The 26,991-nt window shown below is 50.7% G+C and overlaps 1 protein-coding gene across 6 annotated transcripts in view; it reads right to left on the reverse strand.

Moving 5' to 3' along the window:
- Nucleotides 1-26,991, reverse strand: part of SSBP3 (single stranded DNA binding protein 3) — a 165,844-nt gene that overhangs the window by 90,766 nt on the left and 48,087 nt on the right. Inside the window, exon 1 of one of the 6 annotated variants that reach the window (XM_088835320.1) lies at nt 11,238-11,261. The exons of 3 other annotated variants lie outside the window; for them this stretch is intronic. Coding sequence is in view for 2 of the 3 variants with exons in the window: in XM_088835318.1 (XP_088691444.1) it covers nt 7,854-7,883 (30 nt within the window). In the remaining variant the exon portion in view is untranslated. Of the gene's footprint in view, nt 1-7,853; nt 8,024-11,237; nt 11,262-26,991 lie in introns of those variants that run through there. 2 more of the 6 variants (XM_088835318.1, XM_088835319.1) reach the window with 2 other exon arrangements.

Here is a 26,991-nt window from a genome sequence, read left to right on the forward strand (position 1 = left end):
AGCCCTCGAAAGCTACGACATCATCTGTCCACTTGCCCTCCGCAATCTGCCGCCCTGCCTGCCCCTGACAGCCATCAATCACTCTGTAATGTGCTGACCTCAAGGCTCTGGGGACAGAATCTTCAAGTCAAATGTAGCCGTTAACATAAATAAAGCACTGCCCTGGATCTCTCTTTCTGCCTTTCTCTCTCCCTCTCTCCTCTCTATGATTCTGCAGCTGCTGCTGGGGACTCGGTAGGCAACAAAAGTGAGGGCAGACGGGCACAGTGGAATGGCAATTCTACTTTTCTGAGTCATAACAATTATGACGTTGTGATAAGAACATTTTCTATGAATTTTTAAGTACCAGTTATCCTGTTTTACAATTGTCCCCGGGGAAAGGACGGCCAATTCAACAGGACTGAAGGCTACGACCCAACTGTCCTGAGCAAGGCAGACCCCAGGGTCCCTTCGGCACCCACCCCATCTTGTCCCTTTAGTCGGGGCTCACTCTGCTTCTTCAATAAAGCAGTTGTCCTTTAAGCACATTTATATGCAAAAGACTTCCATATACCAAATATAGTTCTGGATGCCAGCATTTATTTTTAAACATGAAGAAGAGTCTCCCATAATAAAGCTCATGATGAATGTTATGATCCTCAAAATGGTTTTTAGGGGAAGAGGAAGAGCAACTAGAGGGGCTGAGAGGCAGAATGGGGGTTTTCACCCCGGGGTCTTCCCCTTCTGCTCCACAGGCACATAACGTCCCAGACCTCAGACCCAGGCAGATTCCATGAGGGGAGAGGCCTCCCGCCCTGCCATCCTCTCTCTGCATCCTGACAGCAACACACTGGGGACCCAGCAGAGGAACAATGAGCACAGCCAAGGTCCCTAATGCCAAAGGGACGGTCCCCAGAGATCTGACCCAGAATAGGGCAGGTGGCCCTGCACAAGCCAATGTGTCTGTCAGAGCTCTGTTCACTGGGCACGGTCAGGACCTCTGGGTCACCAGCACAGCCGACCTGAGATAGCAGATCTAGGTGATGAAACGCATCAGACCAGGGTCGTGGAGTGGACTCTAGTTCTGGCATGGCCGCTGATCTTCCGTGTGACCTTGGCCAAGTCACTTTCCCTCTCTGGGCCTCCATTTCCTCATCTACATAATGGCAGAAGCTAGGGTAGAGGGACGCCTCTGGGTTCCTTCCAGGCCTAACCCTGCACAACTTAATCCATCTAACCAGAAGTTCCCCTGGCAGCTCTCTCCCAGGCAGACGGTTGATTCGGCCATTGAGGTCTCTAAGCTTCCCAACCAGCATAACCAGCATAACAATGTCTTGACATCCTCAGTCACATCTTGAAAAACCCTAGGGTTCTTCCACTCCCTTCCACCAGCTGGGTTGCCCAGGTATTTGATAAAAGCCCCACACAATGACAACAGGATAGAAACCCGCAGATCATTTAACCCTTCAGAAGTGTCTCCCTCACCTGTGTTCCGGCCCCCTTCCAAACCTGAACTGAGCTTAGAAAGGCGCCATTACCCCAATCATGGAAGTGAAGTGCTGGCCCAAGGCATCCCCACAAGAACAGGGCTCCCCTCACCCCAGGCCCAGCTTCCTCAGTTCTACATCCACAGGAGCTCATGCATGTCCATCTCAGAGGGCTGTGGCCGGAGCATGTGTTTTCCCTCTCTTGCTCCTTTGGCGAGAAGTGAAAAGGGCCCCCTGATAGAAGCAGCTAGAAGACAGTGCCTGTTTCCCACGTCCAACAGAGAGTTCCAAAAAATTGTTTGGAAATTCTCTGTACGTCTTTACCAGCCTCAAAACTAGGGAAATGAATGTACCTGCTGGACTTCTGGAAGAGAGGGGTTTTGAGTCTCCACAAAACTCTGCTTGTGGAAGAGAGACAGACACACCACACCATCAAAGGCAGGAGGGTTGTGGGGGGGGGATGGTTTGAACACACCTGTGACCCTGAGGATGAATGACAAGACTTTTTTTAAAGGCTGTTCAAGGCAGACACATTAGGAAGGCTGCATATTTATCTCTCTGGCATTTTAAAATATGCTGCAAAAAGCTGAATCTTAAATCAAGATGCATTTTTCAAGGCATGTTGTACCAGGGACAAATCCGTTTTCTTTCTCCCTTCGAGGAGCGAGGATCACTGCATGTGACCGAGGCTGGGCTTCCTGCACAATCAATACTGAATTATGTTTTGGAGGTGGCAGGCCAGCCGGCCAAGCTGGGGCCTACAACCACACGTGGCCCATTGTCAAAGGCCTCTACCTCACCAGGAGCCCCAAGTCTCAGCCCAGGCCCCATGCTACAGGGAAGCTGAACAAAGCCTCAAGGAAACCACATGGACATTTTCCCAACCCAGTGCAGGCACCCAGCCCCCTGTTGATTGTTCAAGGCCCAAGCCCAAGCAGAGAGCCCCCAGCTTCTAAGAATCTGGAGCAGACACTCCACAAAACAGCAGCCCCTCCCCCTGGGACCTGGGGGAGGACGGCCCTAGTGGACTGTCCTCCTCACCTCACAGTCTCCATTAGGCCGCTCAGGCTGGGGTGAGCAGGGGAGAGAAACTGTGGCTTGCTTTTCAGGTGGATTTTGGTCAAATGTTCTACAAACTGTGGGGAGAGGCTTCAACATACACTAAAGGGCTGTGCATCCCAAACTACCCGGGTTGACACCTGCTGCCCTGACGTACTGATGCAGGGCACGGTCTGGTTATAAAAGTATCCTGGCTTAAGCATCGTCATTTGGTCCCTAACACCCCAGCCCCCACCCCCAGAGCCTTGAGCCAGAGGAGGAAGAGGGCTGGAATCATCCCCCTCTCAGGCAGTCCCCAAAGCAGAGAGGGAAGGCCTGAAAAGGCTACGAGAAAGTGCTGTCAAGAGCCCTTATCAGACCTGAGCCAGAGGAAGACTTGAGCCAAACTCCACTGTCAACAGAAAAAAAAGAAAAATCAATAAATATAACTGCTGCCACCATGGAGGGAGGCTACCCCAGGGGGGCACTAGTGCCAGGTGAGGATTAGAGGTGACCACGAGAGAATGTTACCTACTCCCCACTTACCTTACATCCCACCTTAACCTGCAGTTCAGAGGAGTTAATAAGACACCCCAGGAGTCATTTGCCCAGCCTTGCTCAGCTCCATGTGCCGCTTCTCCAAGGCCCATTCTTGTTTTATTCATCCTCGTGGTTACCAAAGTCTTCCTGGCATTGAATCTAAGTTATTACTATAAATCAGCCTACCAGCAGTCCTTGGGCAAAGGGGAGCAAGGTCAAACCCTAGTTCATGGGAGGGGATGTGTGGTGTCCTCTTTTCCTACCATCCCACCATCATCGGTTATCTCACGCACCTCCACTGGCCATCCTCCACCAGGCTGGACAGAGGTATCAGGGCTCTCTGCCTAGCACCCTCAAGGTGAGGACACGAACTCTACCTGCTGACACAGCCCAATCTCAGTACAACCAAGAGCGCCAACCCCGTCCGGTCAAAACATTCCTTCCCAGAGCCCAAATCTGAAGGACACAACGGGCCCAGAAATCCCTCAGGACAGGCTCCCGTGCACACCAACACAAGGCAGAGAAGAGACACCATTAAAAGATGACCAGCAAAGGGCAACTCAAACCATGCCATCTCTCGAGAGCAACGGTCCCCAGTCTTTTGACACCAGGGACTGGCTTCATGGAAGACAATTTTTCCATGGACCGGGTACAGGGAGGATGGTTTGGGGATGATTCAAGTGCATGACATTTACTGTGCACTTTATTTCTAAACTAATGCTGCTGTTGACCTGACCAGGAGGTACTGGTCTACAGTCCGGTGGTTGGAGACCCCTGCTCTAGAGCACCCAACTCTGGGTGGGGGGCCGCCAAGCCATGGTGGGGACAGGGGTCTTGGAATACCTGTTAAGGCAGAGCCTGGGAATAATGAGTAAATAGCTCATTACAGTCACTGAAGTCACTGTTAAATGGTTTATTAAACTTTGCAAAGAAAAATACATCCATCAATGCAAGTGCTTCTTCTATACATCAAGCCCTTGACAACTTCCTCATTCTAACCGGAGATAAAGGCTTATACAAGTATACACCCATAAGCATATGTCCTGATATAATAACCTCCATATATAAAGTCCTCTATATAGAAAGAAACACAGGTATACGGAGAGACAAAGGCATCTCATCTGGGTAGGGGCATGTTATGTTACAGAAGTGTGTGCAGGCACGCACGCAAACTTAAACCAGATGCCAAATCATTTCCAGATGCTGCAGTCTAGGATATCCTTTGTTAAGGAAGAGGAGAAAAAAAGCTTGCCCTTCATGGCCAGATACTTGGGTTCAGGTTACATGAAACAGGATTACTTCAGAAAATAGTACAACTTCACAGCCAAGGCAAAAACCAAAGAATGAAAACCATGTACACAGCCAACACAATTGCAAGACTGAACACAGTGACAGAAAGCCAAAGGCTTCTGGTTTTACTCTAACACGCCTCCCCTTACCTCACACCTGTGAGCCAACGCGGAGGAGGTATCTCTCAGGCCTAATAACAGGGCCAGAGTTCCTCCCACGACAAAAGTCCAGTGGCATCCCATCCAGATGAAAGGCTATTTGACACCTGCCTGTGCCTGGCCGACCCAAGGCCAAGCAAATCAGCTGTTCCAGCAACCTCTCCACCCCGAGTGGTCACGACCAAGAACAGACAGTGTCCACACCCACAGCACAGGTGCAGAGAAAGAAGTGGTAGGGAGGGTTGAAAACTGGCGGGGTCCTTGACTCGATCACCCATCAACACCTAAAGCCAAGAGCAACAGCCCTCCTTCAGCAAAGCCAAAACTTTAAACAGATACAAGCCCTGCACCTGTCATCACAGGCCTCATCCTGCTGGTCCATGTCACCTGCCCCTCCCAAGAGCTTCTAACTACACATCCATGTGGGTCACACTCACTGTCATGAAAACCACTAGTCAAAGACCTACAGGACTGGAAGGCCACTGGAGGTTAACTCGTCCCAATCATCTTATCTCCCAGATGAGAAACCAGGGCTCAGAAAGGTTAAGCAACTTGCCCAAGGTCACACAGCTCACAAGTAGAAGGGTTGGGACTGGATCCCAAAGCTGCCTGGTTAAGGCTCCTTCCACTCATCTAAATTCCTTTAAGCCAGCTGTGGCTTCCAGTCCTGAGAGGCAAAGGAAGTGACAACTGGGATAATCAGACACAGGTGGTCAAGGAGGCTGGTGGGAGCAGCAGGGGGAAAGGAAGCCTGTGTGACAGTCACAGTCACTGCACCAGCCCTGCAGGAGAGGCGGCAGCAGAAATGAGATGCCAGGAAACCAAGTGGAGGGGAGGGCTGCAGAGGAGCGTGAGGACACGGTATCTGGAACCAGGAGACCTGGGTTCTAGTTCTTGCTCTGCCAGTGCCTTGGCCATGTCAAGCTGCAAATCTGGGCCTTATTTCCTCATCAGTAAAATCAAAGGGCTGGCAAGATGATCCCTGTTTCAAGTCACCAGGACCTGATTACAGCTTCAGCCATACTCGCTGGTTACATGGCCTCCAATATGTCCCATATCATCTCTCTGTGCCTCCATTTCCTGACCTGAGACGAGAAGGTGCCAGGCTCCTGGGGATCCATGGGAAGTGCTCTGGGGGCCATGGAAGCCACAAGGATGCCCCCAACTCGCCCTGGCATCAGGAGGGACCAGAGCCAGTTGACTTGACTCCCCTGCCTGGATGAGGGGCCCAAGTGGGAGTCAAAAGGATCAGAAAGCGAGGCTGGGTGCCCGCAGGCGACCCGAGGAGAAAACTGAAAGTGTACTGCTGCTGGCACTCAGGCCAGGAGGCGAGCAAATGCACGCACATGCCTCCTCCCACGCAGCACTGTTCTGGGGCCTCCGTCAGCAGTTCTGCGGGCTTGACAGCCAGGGCTTCCTAAACAGGGCAGGCTGGACCTGGCGGACACTCGCTCACTTCCCCTCCAGCGGTCCACGGGGACATATCGCTGCCTGGGGTGGGGGATGGGCCCGGAAAGCTGGGCTTGTCCTCAACAAAAGGCTGGGAGCCGGCCAGCTGCACGGGTGGTTCGTGGGGGCGGGGTCCTCTCATACCCCACACAGGTGGTCTCCTACATCCTCGCCTCTGCAGGCAGTCCTGGCCGGTGAGCTGTCACCCAGCAGGAGGGAGCTCACTGCCTCCCCTTAAAGGGCTCCTCCACAGGAGCCTGGTGTCCAGACTTAGGAGAGCTGACCCTCTCCCATGTACACAGCCACTCGCAGGCCCTGGTTCTGCCCTGGATCCAAACACAGCAGCCAGGGTCCTGCAGACAGGCTGCCCCAAAGAGCACAGTCAGCTCTCCCCTCTACCACTCTCCCCACCTGTGTCCCCAAGGCTGCATGGGCTGTAAGTAAGAACACTAAGCCATGCTACTGGGGTGTGATTCCCAGCCACTGAGAAGCTGAAACATCTTGGGCAACTCACTTAACTTCTCGTGCCTCAGTTTCCTCATCTATAAAGCAGAGATAATAATGAAGTTGAGAAACATATATATGACAGCTCAGAATGATGTCTGGCACACAGCGAGGATCATATAAAAGTCAGACGTTATTAAAACTGCTTTCAAGATAAATGCCATCATTTCCCTCAACGTTTCTTCACTGAAAATCTCCACTCTCTCCTGACCCTCGCTTCACTCCCAAGAGCACATGCTCTGGGTTCCAGATGGTTCTGCCACCCTCTTGCAGTGAAAATGCTGGGCAAGTAACTTAACCTCTCACACCTGGGTTTCCTCTTCGAAAAAAAAGAAGATCCTCTGACTTACCTCACAGGATGAACTTAAAGACAGAATGATGATGCATGCAAAGCACCTAGCTGTTACTATGAATTATTAACAAGAGCAACATCACCCCTCTCTCCTTATGGACAGACACAGTCCTCGTTCAGTGAGCCTGCGCCACTTTCACTGGCGGCCGACCACTGGCACACGGGACCGGCTGCCGGGCACATCTGAGGGTTGGCTTCTCCCTCACTGTTTCAAACAAAGCTTCTTCATCCTGTGCCTGTGAAGTTGGGGCTTTTTTTTTGAACCCACATATGGGACTTTACATTGATGCCTATTAAATTTCATCCTGTTGTTTCCAACCTGAATGGGAGCAGGAGGATTCACTAACCAGTTTTGACTCAAGCAGCACAGAGGTGCTGTCCCTGGAAGAGCTGCAAACCCTGAGAAATGGCAGAGTCCAGAGAAGCCAGGCTCTCAGAACTAAGAATGTGACGGACACAGCTGAGAGGGCTTTGGCCAGTTCTGCCCTCTGTTTGTCTAACACCCGGATGCAAGAGACAGCATTTATTACCAGAGCTCCATCAAGGAAGTAGGCGGAGGGGAGATCATGATTTCAAAAATAAAGCCACATGTGCAAACTGTTGTCATAAACACAGCCCCCTTGCAAGGCCTCTCCTGCATTCCTCCCTACACAGTAATGTGTTTCATTTCTTCAACATAAACACAATCAGATTTATTACATTCCAGCAATATTTCCAGGATGGGGACTGAGAAAGCAACATTCCCTGGGAATAAAAGGCACTTGCCCATAAGTGTGCAATGGGAAAGGAGACAAAAGGCAAAAACCACCTTTCAGACTCTGGGGCCAGGTGACTGAGCCACACAAGAACCTTTATGCAATCATCCTGCAGTGGCTGCAGAAGACAGAGGCCAATTTAAAATTGGGGTTCAAGGCCAGCCTTAAAACTTGCCCACCCAAGTTTTTGCCCATGCAGACTGCAGAGCTTCATGCCATTTAAAAGTCTATTTCCCCTGATCCCAGACACAACAACTCACAAACTGGGACCCTGAGCGGCCCAGCGAGGCATTAGTCTCACCTCTGCCTGCTCCAGGAAACAAGTCTGCATGTAAGATCCAATAAGACACACACTCTGTTCCCTGGAAAGTGGCAGAGAAGCAAATGGGGGCTGGGTTCTGTCTCAGACTCTCAGTTCTTAGTCCTTCTCCCAGGCTGGATGAGGCAGCACCCACAGAGGGATTCCTGGAGAATGCAGGCAGGAAAAGGAAGCAGTTGGGGGAAGGGCAGGCAAAATGAGTCTCACCAGAAGGGAGGACTCCCAAGCAGCAGCCAATGTGATGTCATGGGACAAGCACGGGCACTGGAGCTACAGAAACCACTCAAATTCCAGCTTTACCACTTCCTGTGTGGCTCTGCACAGACCACTTAACCTCTCTGAGCTTCAGCTACCACACGTGGTAGAAAGAAGGCAATGACACTCCTGGTTCTAGCCAGGTACTTCCACACCTCTGTGTGAGCACTAGCTTTTTAAACCTCTTACCATTCAATCGGGCTTCCCTGGTGGCTCAGAGGTTAACGCATCTGCCTCCAATGTGGGAGACCCGGGTTCAACCCTGGGTTGGGAAGATCCCTGGGGAAGGAAATGGCAACCCACTCCAGTACTCTTGTCTGGAGAATCCCATGGACGGAGGAGCCTGGTAGGCTACTGTCCACGGGGTCGCAAAGAGTCGTACATGACTGAGCGACTTCACTTCACTTCACCATTCAATCAGAGGAACTATAATATGGTAGGCCATCTACTTTCCTTTTACCTACCAGTCTTAGCAGCAGGCAAGGAAAACATGAGTCGAGATTAAACAGATATTGATTGATGTGGCCTTCCCCCACCTTGGGTGACCCACTCAAACCCGTCCTGAAACCCTAGAGACTTCAGCTCCTCAGCCCCCACATACTCCCCTTTGCTCCAAGGAGAAGGGTGCGTGCGTGCTAACTCGTTTCAGTTGTGTCTGACTCTTTGCGATCCCATGGACTATAGCCTGCCAGGCTCCTCTGTCCATGGGGATTCTCCAGGCAAGAATACTAGAGTGGTTTGCCGTGCCCTCCTTCAGGGGATCTTCCCAACCCAGAGATCAAACCCGTGTCTCCTGCCCTGGCAGGCAGGTTCTTTACCACTAGCGCCACCTGGGCAGCCCCAGGAGAAGGGACTGGATTCAATTCCTGAGCAAGCTCGGTGGACTCCACAAGCTCCCAAGTACCTGCACGAAAGAGCAGCACTGGCTAGGTGCTCCCAGGCCCAGGAAGCCAGTGGGCACCTAACAGATGCCCCTGCCTCTGAAGAGCAGCCGGGTGCAGCAGCTTTTCAAAATCAACAAAGAAAGGTTTTCAAATCCTGAAAGGCTTCTCAAGTCCCTTCTAATCTGCCTGCCATTTTGTTTCGTCTGCTCAGCTCAAGTCAAGGGGAACTTGACATTTGGAATACTTACTAACTGCAAATAATCCCGCGCCAAGGACAGGGCCTGGCGGGCTGCAGTGTCAGCATGTGGCTCACAAGGGTGGTGGGGATGCTCCAGACACAACGGCTATCTGCAGAAGCTCCCAAAAGGCACATGGCAGGTTAGGCCCGTGGCCACCTGGGTGGGGACCACCCAGAACTGGGAGCTACCCTAGGGGCTGGGCTGTACCCAATTCACTGGCTTCCTCAACACCCCACCCTGGGCGTGGCAGAGGAGAGATGCTGGGCGGCTTGAACCTATGCTGGATGAATGAACGCATACAAAAAGCAGAAAAGGAAAGCACACTGAATCAGGAGTATTCTGCCAACGCCAGGTGTGAGCCCTGCTCTGAAGCAGCCTCAGGTGAGCACTCTGCTGCTCTGTACTTCCCACTTCGCAACAGCCCCCACAGCTGGTCTGAACAGCGGCTCTGCCAACCACCCTCCTCCCCCAGGGCCACACACCCATCAGCAGGATTTGCAGGGAGGACCTCATGCCCATCCCTGGCACACACACTCAAGGCCCTGTGCATCAGCCAGGCCACAACCCAGGGTTTGGGGACCTGGATGCCTTGACCCCTGCTGTGCAATACCTCACTCTGGCCTGCCTTAAGAGGAAAAGGCTGGAAGTGCCAAGAGGCCAGAGGAGGCAGAGGTTTCAAGGGCAGGCTCTGCATGGCCGAGGCTGGCCACCAGTCTCCAACCTCTGAAGCAACAAAGGCTTAGCTGCCAGTGCTTTTTCTCAAACTTTTCAAAAAGTGAGCCTTTGCTTTTAAAAAAAAAAATCCCAGGCCCTCAACTGAGTAAGGTATAAAGTCTATCACCACCCATAACATCACACATGTATATACTTGGCCTTCCAGAGCCACAGGTTCCTCATCCCTGCAGTATGCAGGTTGGCTGAATCTGCGGATAAGGAAAGGCCAACTGCACTAGGTCCTCTTATATAAGGAACTTGAGCATTTGTGGATGCTGGCATCCACAGGGGAGTCCTGCAACCTATCCTCACAGACACACAGGGATGACTGTACAAATAAAGCTCAACAGCAGGGGTGCCCCTGGTGGTCCAGTAGTTAAGAGTTCACCTGGCAATGCAGGGGACATAGGTTTGATCCCTGGTCAGGGAAGATCCCACATGCTGTGGAGCAACTAAGCCCTTGTGCCACAACTACTGAGCCCGTGCTCTGGAGCGCAAGAGCCACAGTTACTGAAGCGCCCATGCCTAGGGGCTGTGCTTCCAAACAAGAGAAGCTACTGCAATGAGAAGCTCACCCACTGCAACAAGAGGAGCCTCTGTTCACTGCAACTAGAGAAAGCCTGTACGCAGCAACGGAGATGCAGCACAGCTAAAAAATATAATTAATTAATTAAATCTTTTAAAAAAGAAAAAAGAAAGCTCAACAGCAAATAAACCCAAAGTACATACTTGAAACCTCTATCCCCCATTTCACTAGGTCCACTCCCGCCACACACTACCTCCTCCAGGAAGCCTCGTCTGGCCACGCGTGTGATCCAGGTGCTCCTCTTCTGTGTTCCCACAGCCCCTTACTATGTTCCGAAGCCTCTTACTATGACAGTACTGGATCCCCAATACCTCCAACAGAGCCTGGCACAGAAGCCTGGCGTGCATATGCTAAAGCAAATGTTTATTCTCCGTTTCCCCAACTAGACTATAAAACCCTTGAGGGATAATACTTTATTCGACTTCACTTTGCAAGTACCTGAAAAAGACCTAGCATGTATCTCAAACTGGAAAACCATCTGTTGAACTAATAAGGGGATGGATGAATCCACGGTCCCTCATCTACACTGCCCCCTCCACCCCAGGAAGGAGCCTGAGGAGTCCTAGAAAACCTAAGCCTCAAAAAAACAAATCTGAACTACCCTGGGAGATGGCACATCCACTGGATCCCCCCCCCCCGCCTTTAGAGACACACACACACACACAAACACACACACATATATATATACCCAAGGGGCATGAGCTTGAGTTTCCATACAGACTCAGGCAGCCAAGGGAGTTCTCGCTTCCCGGCTGAGGCTAAACAGGGACCCAACCACAAACATCCAGTAATGCTGAACATGACGTGAATGATGTAAAAATAGCTTCTGTATCTCATGCCCCCACCCTTCTACCCAGCAACAAAAAGGGCAGAACGAAGCGACACCCCTAACAAGCCTCAGCCTGTTCCAGCGTGGACAGCCCCAGCCTCCTGCATCTGGGCCAGCTGCTGAGAACCAACAGGGGATTCCAAATTACATTTTAATCACCATAATTTTTCACAGGTACCTGAAACCAGACTGTGACAACCGTGCAAGAAATCTTCAGGCATGATGCACGAGCTTGGTGCTACAAGTTGGTGTTCTACGCAGGCCCTTTTTCTCCTGCGCCCTTCTATTCAGGGGCACTTACTTTACAGTTTGCAGGGTGCTTTCAGGATCCCTTTCTCCCCAAGAGGCTCTGGATTAAGACAACATGGATTCCAGCCTCTGCAGTACAGTGCCCTCCACAGAGACCTTGGATTAAAGCGGGGAGGTGGGCGGGGGCAGGGGGAATGGAGATTGGGGTGGGAGTGGGCTTTTTTAATCCCACAGGGTTACTAGGAGTATTAAAGACCAAATGGAAAACATAGTGAGGATTTTTAAAGAGAAAGCATCTCTTTAGGGTAATTCATGCCGGGCAGATACTGGATACTTAACAGATCCATATTCTCAGTGTGGACAGGTCTATACAGTTAGTGGTTAAGAGAGTGAGCTCTAGAATTAATCTGCTTACATTTGAATCCGGGCTCTGCAACATTTCAGCTGTGGGATCCTAGGCAAGTTAATGAACCTTTCTGGGCCTTAGTTTCACCAACTGAAGAATAAGGACAAGAATAGCAGTTACAGAGGTACACTGAGTCCCGGGAAATAAAAAACAAGTAAAGTTCTAGCAGGATGTCCAGCCCAAGCGCACAGCAAGCAGTAAAAAAAAAAAAAAAATATATATATATATATATATATATATATATTTACTGGGAGAGAGGAGAATTGCAAGTGCCTTAAAGGGAAAGGCACAGTGTAGGGTTCAGCTCTTAACTCCCCACTCTTAGACACTGTCAGTGAATTCTAGAAGGAAGGGTGGTGTGGGGAGCAGGATTCTGTGGCCCCCCTGCTCTAGTTCTGTCTGAAAGCTCACATCTTTCTTCCCCCTACCCTGAAGTTAAGTGCCTTCAAGTAAAGGACTGTGTCACGTTGCTTGTTGGGAAGCCCTCAGCTCCCTGACATGTGACTGGCATAAAACTTATGCTTGGTCAATATTTACAAAATTAATTGAACAAATTAATTTATCTCTCCTGCTGCTGTGCATTCCAGATATCAAAAAGAAACAGGCTGCATAAAGAAAAGTCCTCTAAAGGTGGCTTGTCTCTTCGGCTACAGTAATATTTGCAAAGGGAGTCAGCCTCCCTGGGCGGCCCACTTGTCAGAGCGGCTGGCCGACCACATGGCTGTTTGCTGCCACAAAGAAGGAGAGCACTTCCCCAGGGGGGCTGTGTTCTCAGGGGGAGATGAGTGGCATCAAGCCCACCCATGTTCCCCAATTGTGGGAATCCCCACACCTGCAGAGAGTCAACGGGGAGAGGGGACAAGTGGAAAAGCGGCTCCCACCGAAACCCCAAAAAGAAAGCCTGCAGGCAGTGAGGAGCAAGGACATGCTATATTTTTAGCCACAGATGATGGAAAGTTACTCCCAGAATGGAGCAAATTCTGCTTCATCACCCTCAGAACCTTCCCAGGATCCCCAGGAAAATAGCAATTGGGAAGAAGACAGAGGAGGCCACAGAGCTGGAGAAGGAAGACACAGAAAAAGGCAGTGAGCCAGGAGGGGAACAAGAGGGGGTCTCTGGGAGTCACAGGTCCCCCAAGCCCGGATGGCTGGAAGCAACAGAGGCTCCGACAAGTGGTGACAACTCCCGTGGCTAGGAGGAGGCAGGGGCTCCCCACCAGAGCCAGTCCGAGACCCAAGGCTGTCACCAACGCCCCCTCGCTCGGAGGCACACCGGGCTACGGATGAGAGATTTCTGAGTCCCCGCGCCTCCTCTGCCGTGTTCTACAGCAGGTATCAAAGTTCACCGAGCCTCCATTTCCTCCTCCAAGAACCGGCACCACCACACGGGGCAGCGAAAGGATGCCCGCCCAGTAGGTACCTAGCGCTTGATTAACCATCTTTAACAATTAAACTGGGCCCAAGTAAAAGCCTTCACAGGCTCTGCTGTGTGATCCTGGCCAGGGGCCTTCTGTTCTCTGGCTCCACGTCTTTCCACTCACCAAGGGAACGGGCAACTTTTGAGGGGCGCCAGCCCTGGGATGCCGAACCCTAACCTACTGCTCTATTAGCAGAAGTCTCCGTCCTTTTGAGGGTGGGGGCTCTTCTCCGAAACCATATCCTGACCTCAAAGTGGGCCCACACCTCAAGGAACATTAGAAAATCACAATGAATTCTGATTACAATGGTTATCCCCCACACTCTCACTCAAACCATATCGATGGGCCAAACGGAATAGACCCTGATTCACCATCCACCCAACCCATGAGGATTTACTATCCCTTCACGGTGCCAAGCTGGGCAGTGAATATTTAGCAAACAGGATAGACCAGTCCCTGCTTTCCCCAAGCTTCATTACTAAATGCTGTAAAATGAAAGTTAATCTTTTATGACGCTTGTGGTTAAGAGCTACAAGGAGAAGTACTGGGAGACTCAGGGGTATATAGCCCTGACCCACCAGGGTCAGGAACAGCCCTTTAGGTTGAGATCTGAAAGATGAGGGCAGATGTTAAGGAAGGGATGGACGCCCCTTCCAGGCAGCAGGCAGAGGGAACAGCACATGCAGAGGCACTTCTGAGAAACCAAAAGAAAGCCGATGTGGATCAAGGGCAAAAGCTGAAACCAGACTGCCCAGGTCGGGGCTGGCAAGGCGATTGCTACCATGCTCTAGCCCACCTCTGCCCCTACCCCGTAAGGGGTCTCCTGGGGAAACCCCCACAAGGGGAACCTCTGGATTTGGGTAATTTTCCTCTGCACAAACTGCTCCAGGAGAGATGCAGATGGCCCAGCGCACGGCAAAGCAAGGCAGTGCAGACGGAGTTTCAAACAGGCGTGGCATCCTGGTCTGGACCCCCCTCCAACAGTCTTTTTGTTTTTCTAAGGATTTGCCCCAGCCCTGCCTTCACTCCCACTTGTTTTGCTTCTTGTTTGATTTTTATTTATTTTTAAACTGGGGCCTGCTTACGGTCAGGTTAATGCATTTTTAAAAAGAGAGCTTGAATGTGTCATGGCCCTCGCTAAGAGGAGAGGGTGGATCAATAGCCCTCTTAGCGTTCTTCCTCTCCCACCAGCAGACCAGAGGGGTGGGGGCACCAGGGCCAGCTTGGGGCGTGCCCTGCAAAGTGGGCCCGAGAGCAAGGCTCACCCCCTCCCTCCTTTCACCACCTCACACTCCCAGGCAGCATCTCCTCCCCGCCCTGCACCATCTCCAGCGGGAGAGCCCAGGACATAGCAAGACAGGCTCAGGTCAGATAGAGCATCAGACAGAGCCTAAAGCCTTAAGTTCAAATCTCAGCTTAGCCTCTCAGCAGCTTTAAACGCTTGGACAAGAGACTTAACCTCCCTGTACCCCAGTCTGCTTAAGAAACAGGTGGAAATCTGTCTGAAAAAGGAGTGATGTGATGAGAAAAGGCATCTGCGATGCTGCTGACCAATAAGACATCAGCATCTACCCCATTTCTTGGGCTCCTGGCCCCCCAACCTTCTGTGAAGGAGCAGATCTACTTGCTGTCACAGATCCTTCTTGCCATCTCTCCCCCCCAACCCTCGACCCCAGCTGAGTGGCAGGCTTTGAGCTCTCTCAAGTGAACCCCCCACCCCCCTGCCACAATGCCGACAGATGGAGAGTCCTAAAATACTGCGTATGGATCATGTTTCGTGACTAGCAAAACATGCCAGCCGGGACACTCGGAGAACCCGGCCGGTTTTCAGGAACAGGATTTTACACGTTTCCCAGGATTGGCGGATCTGTGCTCGCCTCCGCCTGCCCGCCCACCCATAAACCCCGGAGCCCGGGATCCTGCACCGAGAGGATACTCAGGACACATGGGGGCCGTGGGGGAGGGGAATCCCCCACAACCAACAGGTTGGCTGTGCCCTGTGCCCTTACCCTCGGGGTTGGCCGTGCCCTGCGCCCTTACCCTCGGTCGTTTTTAATACCCTTACTACATTTATTGAGCATCTACTACTAGGTACTTTGACGCGAATCAGCCATTTGGCACTTGTTCTAAAGTCACAGAGCCTGGGCTCCAACGCTGACCCTCACTCTGTGGCCCTGGGCACGAGCTTCACTGCTCTGAGCCTCAGTTTTCTCACCTCTGAAATGGGGCTGGTAGGACCTCCCTCACTAGGTCAGGGTGAGGACTCCGAAAACTACCTATGTGGGCGACCAGAACCACCACGGTCCTGATCACCACAGCCTAAGCGTCAGGTCACTATTGCTGCCGCTATCCTACAGAAGGGAAAATGGACATGACAGGGCCACATCAGCGTGCGATGGCAGAGGGAAGGGCCTCAAGGATGGGCTCCAAAGGGTCTGCAAACACCTGGGCTTATCACGCACAGCTGTTTGTACGTGAGAGTGTGCAGTGCTGGCGAGGGCACCAGATTTTACCAGCCTCATGGGACTCTGCAGGCCCATTAAGGTTAAAAACCATAGCTCTATACATATGTGTCTGCTCCACACACGCCCGGCTTCCCTGGCAGTGCCGTCCTAGACTCTAGCATTTAGAGTAAGGATTACACCCCATTTCCTTCTCCCCAAGGGAAAGGAAGTAGTTCTTGGTGAGAGCAGTTACAAGAACTCCCAACTAGAGGAAAGAGTCAGAGACCCACAGGCAAGCAGGTGTGTGAACGAGCCTCCCGGATGGGAAGCCACAGGCTACACAGGCTCAAGGATCTCAAGATGGACCATTTAGAACCTCAGGAGCAGGTATCTTTGGTCAGGCGATGGGCTGAGTCAGCCAAGTGAACAGATAATACCCTCCTGGACTTGACCTCCTGGGGGCAGGGACATGTTTAGGAAATAAGCCACAACAAAAAGACATAAGTCAGGGTATTAACTTTAATCTCTGCAGAAGAAAAGTGCCAGAGTTTTATGTTTCCTGTCTAATTCCCTTCACAATGAACACACATCCATGGACTTTTTGGGAAATAAGACCTGGAACTAATCTACTTACAAAGCTACCTAGGTAAAGCACACAATCAACCTGGCGTACTATCATAAATACTTATGCTATTGCCCAGAGCAGATTCCTGGAGGGCCCCTCCCGGAATGGGAGATCCAAGCCATGCCAGGGAAGGTATCATTCTGAGGAAACCAAAGCACACTTCAGACAGTTCCTTGGGTCCTCTGTGGTGGGATGCAGAAAGAGCTCTGTCTCCTGTGATGATGGACAGAAAAGGTGGCAGATCTAATTGACCTCACATGTTCTGAGCAGTAAAGGTCGCTGAAAGTGCCCCCCAAATTGGGAAAGAGTGAAAGTTAGTCACTCAGTCATGTCCAACTCTTTGCAACCCCATGGACTGTAGCCCATCAGGCTCCTCTATCCATGGAATTTTCCAGGCAACAAGTGGGTTGCCATTCCCTTCTCCAGGGGATCTTCCCAACCCAAGGATCAAACCCAGGTCTCCCGCATTGCAGACAGATTCTTTACGGTCTGAGTCACCAGGGAAAGAATTGAGGGCAATGCTTAATTAATTTTTGTCTCTTTTGGGGGGGAGGTAGGACAAGGAGGAGAGAGACAGCGAACAGAAGTGCCCAGCACTGAAGCCCTCAGCGGCAGACAGCTCTCTGAAATGCGAACGTCTGTAAATTTCCTTCGGGCATGTGGTTTTCAGTCCCTGCATCTTAGGGATACGTGTGATCCAGACTTCCTAATTACATTACATTGGTTTTTACCAACACAATAGCTACAAATGCTTTCTGCTCCACTTCTGTCCCCTCTGTGGAAATGCTTCTCAGACCAGGGAGACTGTAAAGTCATGGGAAGAATGCTCAGACTCAGGGTCAGATCCTTCTGCTTGAACGGGAAACTTTTGTGAGGGAAGGCAAGGTGCTGGGCCAAGCCATCAGATGCTGACCCATGTGCATCCACAGCAGAAGCACAGGAGCCCCAGTAAAAAGCTTCCTTACTGACCCCACCCAGGATTTGCCCTTTCAATGAAACTGCTGCTAGCTCCCAAGGCTGCCTGCACAGACAACGCCAAGAAGCACACTTCAAAGACCTTCTAAGTCCCACCCACCCTGACAGGGAAGAAGCACCGAAACAGCCTCCGGATCCAGGGGTTCCCAGCCACCTGGCCCCATCTCCTTCTGCCAGAGGACAGGGAGAGTAAGTTCTGGCTTGATCAAGTTGGCCTCAAAATAAATAGGGCAGGAAGGAAAAGCTTGTCGGTGCTTCTAAGGTCATCCCCGAAGCACCTGCGTGAACGTTTCCTTTAAGCTTTCTTTTTTAAACCTTGGTTTCCACAGAAGTAGCTTCTTACCATAAAAGCCAGAAGGCATCTCACCTATGTGCAGGGCCAAGCCCAGAACCTGGCAGAGAGTGGATTCCTTACACAGTCTACTAGACTGGCTGAAATTACCCAGTCGATTAGGATCTTTACAGTCCCTTATAACAGGAATTTGAACACGCCCTCTGGATTCCGGGCTGGCTTTGTCACTTGTATTGTGGGTTAAATTGTGTCCATCTAAAGAAGGTGTGCAAGTCATCACCCTCAGTCCCTATCTATGAACGTGATCCTATTTGGAAGTACGGATCTTCCCTCACTTACGATGGGGTTATGAAAATATAATTAAAGATCATATTAAGAAAATACACTTAGTACACCAAACCTCATGAATATCAGAGCTTAACCTCCCCGCCTATCTTAAACGTGCTCAGAACATCTACATCAGCCCACAGCTGGGCAAAATCATTGCACACAAAGCCTATTTTATAATGAAGGGTTGAAAAGCTAATTCGTGTAACATATTCAACACTGTACTGAAAGCGAAAAACACAATGGTGGTCCGGGAAGGGAATGGTGGTCTGTGTACCTTGCTCACCGTTGTCACTGTCAGGCTGACTGCAGGCTGCAGTCACTGCCACTGCCCCAGCATCACAAGAGATCCACCTCACGTCACTAGTCTGAGGAAAAGTTCAAAATTCATCTAGAGTACGGTTTTTTACTTATTTCATATCACTTTCCCACCGTCGTAAAGTCAAACAATTATAAGTCAAACCAGCAACCACTCTGTCAAGTCTGTAGATCCTTTGCAAGAGTAGTCAAAGTAGGACAAGATCATCCTGAGTTAGGATGGACCCTAATCCAATGACAGGGGTCCTTATAAAATAAGGGAAATTTAGGCACACAGACACACAGGGAGGCCATGGGACGACAGAGGCAGAGACGAGAGATGCAAGCCAAGAAACACTGAGGCGTGCAGCAACACCAAAAATAAGAGAAAGGCAGGGAACAGGCTCTCCCCCAGGGACCTGAGAGGCAACATGGCCCTGCCGACTCCTTAATTCCAGGCTTCTAGCCTCCAGACCTGCGAGAGGACAAATTTGTTGTTTAAAGCCACCCCATTTGTGACAGTCTGTTACTGCAGCCTAGGAAACAGATACAGCCTGAATTATTTCCAACTCGCCAACCTACACCTACACCCTGCCCCACCCCTCTCCTCCTTCTCTGCACTGCTCCCAACTCAGGGTTCTGTGACCCACCTTGACATCTGTGCAGCCACCCTTGACCTCCCACCAATACTGTCTGGGACACGTTAGAGTCCCCATTCCCCATCCATGTCACAGCGACACAGGTGACCTTTACTGGATGGTGGGTTCTGCCCCTTTCCCTGCCAACTAACAGCCAAGGACAGTCTGAGACAACGTACGAGATGTTACAAAATACAGAGAAGAGGTGGGGAGGGGGTGGGAAGTGGGTGGAAATAAGGAGAGTCATCAGAAAGGGGGAGAGAGAAGGAGAAGGTTCAGAACAGAGCCTGAAGGTCAAGGGCAAAGACAAGGGGCAAAGAAAGCAGCCCGTCCCCCTGCCCCCCATGGCCAGCCACACACTTCTCACTCCCTCCCCCACTCGCTTGATGCCTGCTGGAACTTTTCACTCCAACAGCCTGCCAAGCAGGTTAACACCCGGAGAGCGGTCTACCCACACAGCTGTTGCACTTTGAGCTTCCGCAAAGAGAAAGCCAACCCACTTCCATCCAGAGGCTGCACTTTATTTGTTTTGGATTTTCACTACCTGGAACTTGAGGGGGCCGAGTCAACATCAGACGGTCAAGAAGCTGGCCGGGTGTATGGATGCCACTTGAGGTTCCCCACGCTGCCTCACCTGTAGCAGCTTAAAGGGCAGAGTCACCTGGGGTCCTGGTGCATCGGGGTGGACACATCCTAGCCTCACTCCCCTACTACACTCACAGCTCGGATGGTGGGAGGCCAGGAGACTGACAGCAGTCACTGGGGAAGCAAGTGGCCTCTAAATCTCACCTCCACTTCCAGAAAACCACCAGAAACAAAGCAGCCTCCAGCAGTGGCAGCGGCAGCGATGATGGATAATACTGATCTATTACAGTTGGTCAGAGACCACACCAAGCCCTCGTACCACAACCTTCTTGGGCTCTGACACTCACACTCAAAGCAAGTCCACAAAATAAAACCAGCTTCAAGGGACAAGTACAGTACTGGAGAGGCAGCCTGGTATCTTGTTGAGAACCTGGGCTGGGCTAGAGACCTAGCTCCACTCCCTGCAAACTGTATGCCACTGAGCTGGCCAACAAAGACTTATTAAGCAGCAACAATGTGCTCTCAGAGGCCTCGACTGTAAAACGGGGTGACGGTACCTACCTTAACACAGCTCATCTGAGGAAGGAACATGATGGCAAACCTAAGATGCTTAGCCAACTGTGGGCATTTTTAAAAAGAGCCACTACAAAGAAGAGATCAGAATTATTATGGTCCTATTTTCCAAATCAGCTAAAGGTTAACAGCAGATTTCCCCATCATTCACGAGAATGTCAGCCCCATGAGGACAGGCAGGGTTATCATCAGCACTGCTCCCCCCTGCACTCATGGCATTTACAACAGTGCCTGGCTCAGGGCAGGCACTCAGATGTCTGTGATATGAATGAAAAAACCGCTGGATACCCAAGGCACCCAACAGTGGATGCATCAAAACTGCCATGATACATAAAACATCCTGGGGATGAAAGGACAGAATACGAGATTATAAACAAGCAGTCCTGCCCGCCAAGCCAGGAACACAAGGCCCGGGTGCCCATTGGTTCCCTCCCAAGGAAGCCAAGTTCAAAGGGGAGCCCAGCAGTGATCTGCCTCTGGAGAAGCAAACCGGCTCCTCTCAGAGAAACCAGGTAAAGACCAGGGCGGTCTTCATCGTATTCATCAAACGAGGGCTAAGAAGGTACACAAGGAACCAGGTGCAGAAGGGCCAGAAAAACACATCAGCATTACTTTGCAGGTATCTTTTGCAAGAGATGGCTCTCGGTTCACTGAGGATTCATCACCCGCTTTAACTTCTCTCTCCTCTACCCATTTCCATGTGGGGTTCAAACATACCTGGAAAACACCCTGGACCGCAGAACACAATCTGCTGCCATCTGGAGCCCTGCCCTCCAGTATCTCACCCACCCAGGGGCTCTTCCACCGAAGCTGCTGGCGGTCACACCAACTCTTCTGCCTGAGATTACACTTCACCAAACCCCAACCCAGGGTACTTCACCGAGAAGGCCTTTACCGTTTTCATCTCTCCTCGCTGCGCTCCAGCTGCCACTCTTATCCTGGGGCCATTAAGACCCACTCAGACGTAGGACTCAGGGGGCAGCCATGTGAAAAGGCTTTGTGACAGAGGGACAGCTTACAGGCTGAGCCACTGCCTTCCCTAGTGTGTGACTAGAGGATCAGGGGCTTCAGCCTCTCTGAGCTCTGGTTCTGCCATTCCTAAAAATGGGCATATGTGTTATAGCAACAGTGCCTCCCAATGGGGCTAGAGTAGGGGACTCCAGGTAAGAACACAAGAACGGCCCCAAAACGGTTTCCTTTTCTTCTTCTTTTTTTTTTAAAGCGAGGTACAAATGCTATTCCTAGAAACTCTTAGTCTTCTCTTTCTCGCCCATGGAAGAATGGACAGAAGTACAAGCTAGAAAACCGTGCCAAGCACAAGCAGTCCTGCAAAGCAGAAGTGCTCCCGTTTTTCTCAAGTGATTAACAGGTCCAAGAAAGGCTGGGGTGCGATTTACGAGGGCCACAGCCAAGAGAGATTTATACGCGTATGGCCTTCGGATGGTTTTCTAAGACTGTGCACAACCCTCCTTTGGCTGAGGATCTCAGCAGCAAGTAATTTTCTAATTGATTCATTAGCACTCCAATCAACTACCACTGTAGACACAAAGGGCCCTGCTTAGGTCTCAAATGCCTGAGCCTAGGACACTGAGCTGAAAGAAACACTCCAGCTCCCGGGTTAGCTCAGCCCAGGGGAGCGGAGACAGCCCTACGCAGAGACCCTCTAAAAACCGCAACCAACACTGAAAGAGCCTACACAGCTTCTGAAATGTGCCTTTTCGTAATGAGAATTTCCTGACTGGAACATGATTATGCAAAACTGGAAAGTGAAAGAGGAGGAAAATACCCCGAAAAGAAGTAGTCCCCCCAGAAGTCAGCACAGAGTTAGTCTTGATGGTGGAAAGAAGGGGGGGGTTCTTCTTTCTCCTTTTCAAAATGACCATGTATGGCATACATAATTTCTTCAGTTTCATCAGGTGTTATGCCCAATTCCCAGGGTTACTTTAAGGATGCAATCAGATCATGAATGAAACCACCAGAACCCACGAGCTGCGGGCACGAGACAGCGCACCAGGCTTTCCCACCAGCTCAGCGACTCGCAAGCCCACCAGCCACTCTCAGGCCAAAAATCACAGTTATGCTCAGGGAGGTTATAAATTACTCCTGTCACCTGTGAATTGTTGAAGCTACAAATGCTGAGATTCACAGATCTCAAGAGTAATGCTGTAATAATTTAAATATAAATTAAGCTTTAAAAACAGTCTTCCTTCATCGTTTCATACTCCTTTGGCATGTGGGATATTCACATAAGACAGGGTTCCTCAATGGGCCAAGGCAGTAGTAGGAAGGAGCCTCCAGCAGATAGTCTACAGAAATGATCAGAAATTGCACTTGACCATCACGGGATTCCTGACCTGTTGGCTGCCTGTACACCCAGCTGTAGAAAAGTCCTCAAACAATACAAGGCATTTTGGAAGGACTCCTGACTCAACCGAGCCTGAATGAACACTCTCCTCTACCTAGCCAGCTACCCATCCGTCCATTCATCTGTTCACCCACCCGACCTACCTATCCATCTGAACATCAAGTTTATTCTCCATAAGGAACTCCTGGGTGAGCCAAGAAGCAGGAGGAACTCATCAATTCAACAGTCTTCCTTATTAGGAAAGACAAAACACATCAAGTAGCCTCAGTCTACACAGCCTTGGGCTAGACAGGACTCAAGGTACATAAAAGGACCAAAGGCCTATAGACATGACTCTGCTCATCAAAGCACAAAGCTTCAGAACTAGAGCAGGACACCTTAGCAAGCCTGAAGGAAACCGATTCAAGCCCTACTTCCCCTAGCAAGGAATTAACTTGTTACCCTAGGAAGTGACATTCTCCAGAAAATCCAAATGGATCCAAGTTTCTTGGCTAGTAAGTAAGGTGGCTTCTTCAACTGACATCGTGAAAAGACAGCAAACTTCCATAAAACATACCAAGGGAACCTGTGGCAAAAACTGTTCTACCAGGTCTCCCCAGCTTCCTATGAGGCTTCATCTCATCTCCAAACCCCTTCCTCCCTTCCCCTCACCTCCCACTCTTCAGAGCATCAAGTCACCCGTGTCGTGTCTTACTATGGCAACGTTAACACAATAAGGCAAACACAAATGTGGGCGGCTACCATCTGATGAGTCTCACTGCGCCAGGATCTGTAGCAGGAAGCAGCTGCGCCTCACTCAACTTTTTCACCATTCGAGCTTCTACCATGATCAGCATTGTACTCACTACTGTATTATTATTATTATTGTTAGCAGAAATGTGTGGACAGTGTAACTGCTTTGAAATCGCTATATGTCGGTACATTCTTTGTTGATTTTTCCTACTCTAGAACAGAGGATTACTAATAGTACAAGAACCTCAACAAGGTCCATGAAACTCAACCAGGAGGCACCACAGTGGAGCAAAAAATCCATCCACCCCCACAAAACATAAGCAGGCTCTGTGGGGTACTCCTTGAATGGTGAACCCTAGAACTGCAGGGGAAACTTTGGGTAAGGGGGATGAGCCGACCCTCAGGAGCTCCAGGCTTTTGTGGCAGCCCTGAGGGTAATGTGCCCCCAGGAGGTCAACCATCCCATGCAGCCCTGGCTTTCTTCCCCTGAAAAGAATCCATTAAGGATCCCTCCACACCCCCGCAATGGGAAACGCAGTTCTCTGAGTGCCTCGGACATCTCTGAGTGCCTCAGCCAACTCTGGAGATGAACACAGTTTGTTTTATCTATTTTGCGCCTAATGAGGCCTCGGCTCTCTAATTGGAATAGGGCAGATCCATTCTTTCTATCAAAATCAGGCCTGTTGTTGAGGGGAAGAACTTTGGGCCAAAATCTAAGCCAAAGTGGGAAAGATGGTCACCTCTACTTTTTTTTTTCTCTTTTAAAGAACAAGAAGTTTATTATTCCCACTCAGTAGTTTCTGGGGGCTTTGATGTTAAGTCATACATGATCGAGAAATACCAGGTATCTTCTTAACCCCAGTGACCATCTTTAACATCACCTCTACAGGGATCTCATGGCCAGGGGCTGCAGATACACCAGTCATGAAATCAGCAGAAATAACGGTTCGAATAACCACAGATCTCTGGCATGAAGGCTACTTCTGAAGCGGGTCCCAATCAAAATGTAAAGGTGTCAAAATCACAGGCATTTTGGCTGATTTTCCCAGCATACCCAAACTCCCTGAGAATCTTATGGGCCTCAAGATCAGCTTGGCATAAAGTCCTGAGCACCCCTACTGTTTTACATCCTAAAGGTCTCAGGAATCTTCAGCTCAACCCGCCTCTCCTCACTTCACCACTCCACACAAACACACACACACACACCCCGTTAGCCTAACCCCAGCGGCTGTGACCCTGAAGACCTTTCTGTTTGGCTGGTTCTGAGACGCTTTCACTTGTAAAGGCCCTCTGCACTCACTATGTTCACACTCACCCCTAAGTCAGTATCTCTCTTGAGAGGAAAACTAGAGTTTGGAGTATCCAAGTGAATTACACACAGAGCAACAACCCAATTGCAACCACCCTCTCTCAGGTTCCATGAAAGTTAACAAAAACATACAGGGTCCCAAGGCTGCCCCCAAGGTGTGGCTGGACCTGTCTCCCGAACGCTGCAGTTCAAAGGCAAAGGAGGTGGCACTCAGCACACCCTCGCTGAAATGCATGAAATCACACAAAACTACAGACAACGTCTAGGCAAAACTCTGAAGCCACATTCTGTACTGAGAAGCCAGTCTGAGGCTCAGCAGAGCAGAAAGACTTGGCCAAGATGCTTCTTCAATCCATGGACACGGGCCAGGGGACCCGAGGTGCTGAGGATGATGAGGTTGATTCCTGTGTTTTACAGACGGGAGACTATGGTGCAGAGGGGACCAGAGTGGGGCTGGACCCTGTCCCTTGGCTGCAGGTGGCAGACCATGTGCCATCCCAAGAACACTCACGTGTCACAACACCAGGAAGAGCTGACCAGCACTGGGCGAGTCACCTATCCCACTGCCCCCAACCCCATCCTCTGAACCCAGAAAGCTGAAGCCTGCAGTCAGTGTCTCTTGCTGTGCATGGACACTCTGGCCTGAAAAGGAGGCATGTCCCTTGACCATCTGCAGTGAAGATGCACCTCCTAATTCCCCAAACTCCCACCCATCAAGAACCACATTGTGGCCCAACCTTTCCCATGCACCTGCCACACATATGGGTGGACACTGAAGGCCTGGCACAGCGGGGCAAGTCCTCACCTGGGAGCCCAGAGAACTGGAAACAGACACTCCTGCCTCTCCAGTCCTCTGCTTCTGCATCTATGAAGTAGAAGCAGTGATTCTTCAAACTACCCACTGGGCCTTTAACCCACAGACGTCTCTTTGGAAAGCCCACGACTGTGACAGGGAAAGGGAGTAAGCCATACAAAATTCCCTCGCAAATTCCAGGAACCCTCAATCTCTCCAGAGGGAAGAAATCTGGAAAAGTAAGACACCCAGGGAGCCACCAACTGCCAATCCCTGTGAACCTGGGCGTGAGCTAACACAGAACACTGCGTAGGGCACCATGTTTAGGAAGGTTTGCACTTCTCAACACACCATCTACACGGGCCAATTACTGAGCCCACAGATTTCCAGGTAATTACAGCCAAGAGGAAAGAAGGACAGAGAGGACCCCTCTGAGAAAGGTGGGCTGAGGAATGGGAATGTCTCTGCCTTTCCAAGCTGAAAAAACCCTTCCTGTCCTCCATACAAGGTGCCTCTAAAAATAAGGGGAGAGGTAGGCAAAGGGCCCTCACACACTGGGAGCCCTCAGGCCAGGAGAGGGATTGGAGCCTCCCCTTCTCTGCAGGGTCTGGCACATGAAGCAGCATCCTATCAACGTCTGCCAAGTGAATGAATGAAAGCAGGTATTCGTCCTGCGCCTTTCTGCTGCAGGCATGGAGCTGAGTCCACAGCAGACACGCAGCTAATGTGCTGAACTAAACCAAATTTCTGGACAACATCCAGCTGAAGGTAAATTAAAGAAGAGGGCATCAAGTGTAGGTATGCAATGGCTCTCCACCCCTTACTCAAATCTAAGGAGGGTTCCTGGCAAACTAGAAGTCCTCCTTAAATCCACCTAAAAAGTCTGTCCCTCTTAGTTCACTAAAAGACAGGATTCAGTTTACACGGTGGTGTTTTAAGAAGGCAGCTATTGTGTGCAGAAAGCAAACCTGAGTGCACACCCTTCTACCCGCACCCCGCTCTTTGTGCGAGGGACACAGTCCCACGTTAGGGCTCCTGGAACCCAGTTCCCTCTCCTCCACCCACCCTGCCTGGCCAGGCCCCCATTAGCGCACTGCTTGTGCCATCAACACTGTTGTTTTGGAATGTGCCAGTAATTCTAGCGGCAGGAACAGCAAGCTTTAAGCTCAGTAGAGAAACCAGCTGGAGAGGCAGCCTCATGAAATAATGAAATGCCAAACCAACCCCTACATCTTCTCCAGTCTCTCAGGTCACCTACCAGATTAGAAGGCCTGTTGCTACGGCAACCATATCTTGCAAGTGCCGGCTGAACTTCCCCATAATTTTTAACCCTTTAACTAGCTTGGAGAGGGTGGTGCACGGATGAACCCAAACTGCGGGAGGGTTGGCCCGCTCTGGCGGCGCTTTTACAAATTAAAGCAAGAAAAGGAAGAAAAACAGCGGTGGGAGTGGAAAGGGAGAGGGTGGGGGGATGAAGGTCTCCAGTGAAGTAAACAAACAAACCGTGGAAAGGAAGCGCCACACACACGCACCTTTCCTGCCCACTGCCATACCACAAAACCACCGCAACGAGGCTGCACAGCAA

Source organism: Moschus berezovskii, chromosome 4 (assembly GCF_049115385.1).
Source record: "Moschus berezovskii isolate FMDL1 chromosome 4, NW_MosBer_1.0, whole genome shotgun sequence".
Classification (NCBI taxonomy): Eukaryota; Metazoa; Chordata; class Mammalia; order Artiodactyla; family Moschidae; genus Moschus; species Moschus berezovskii.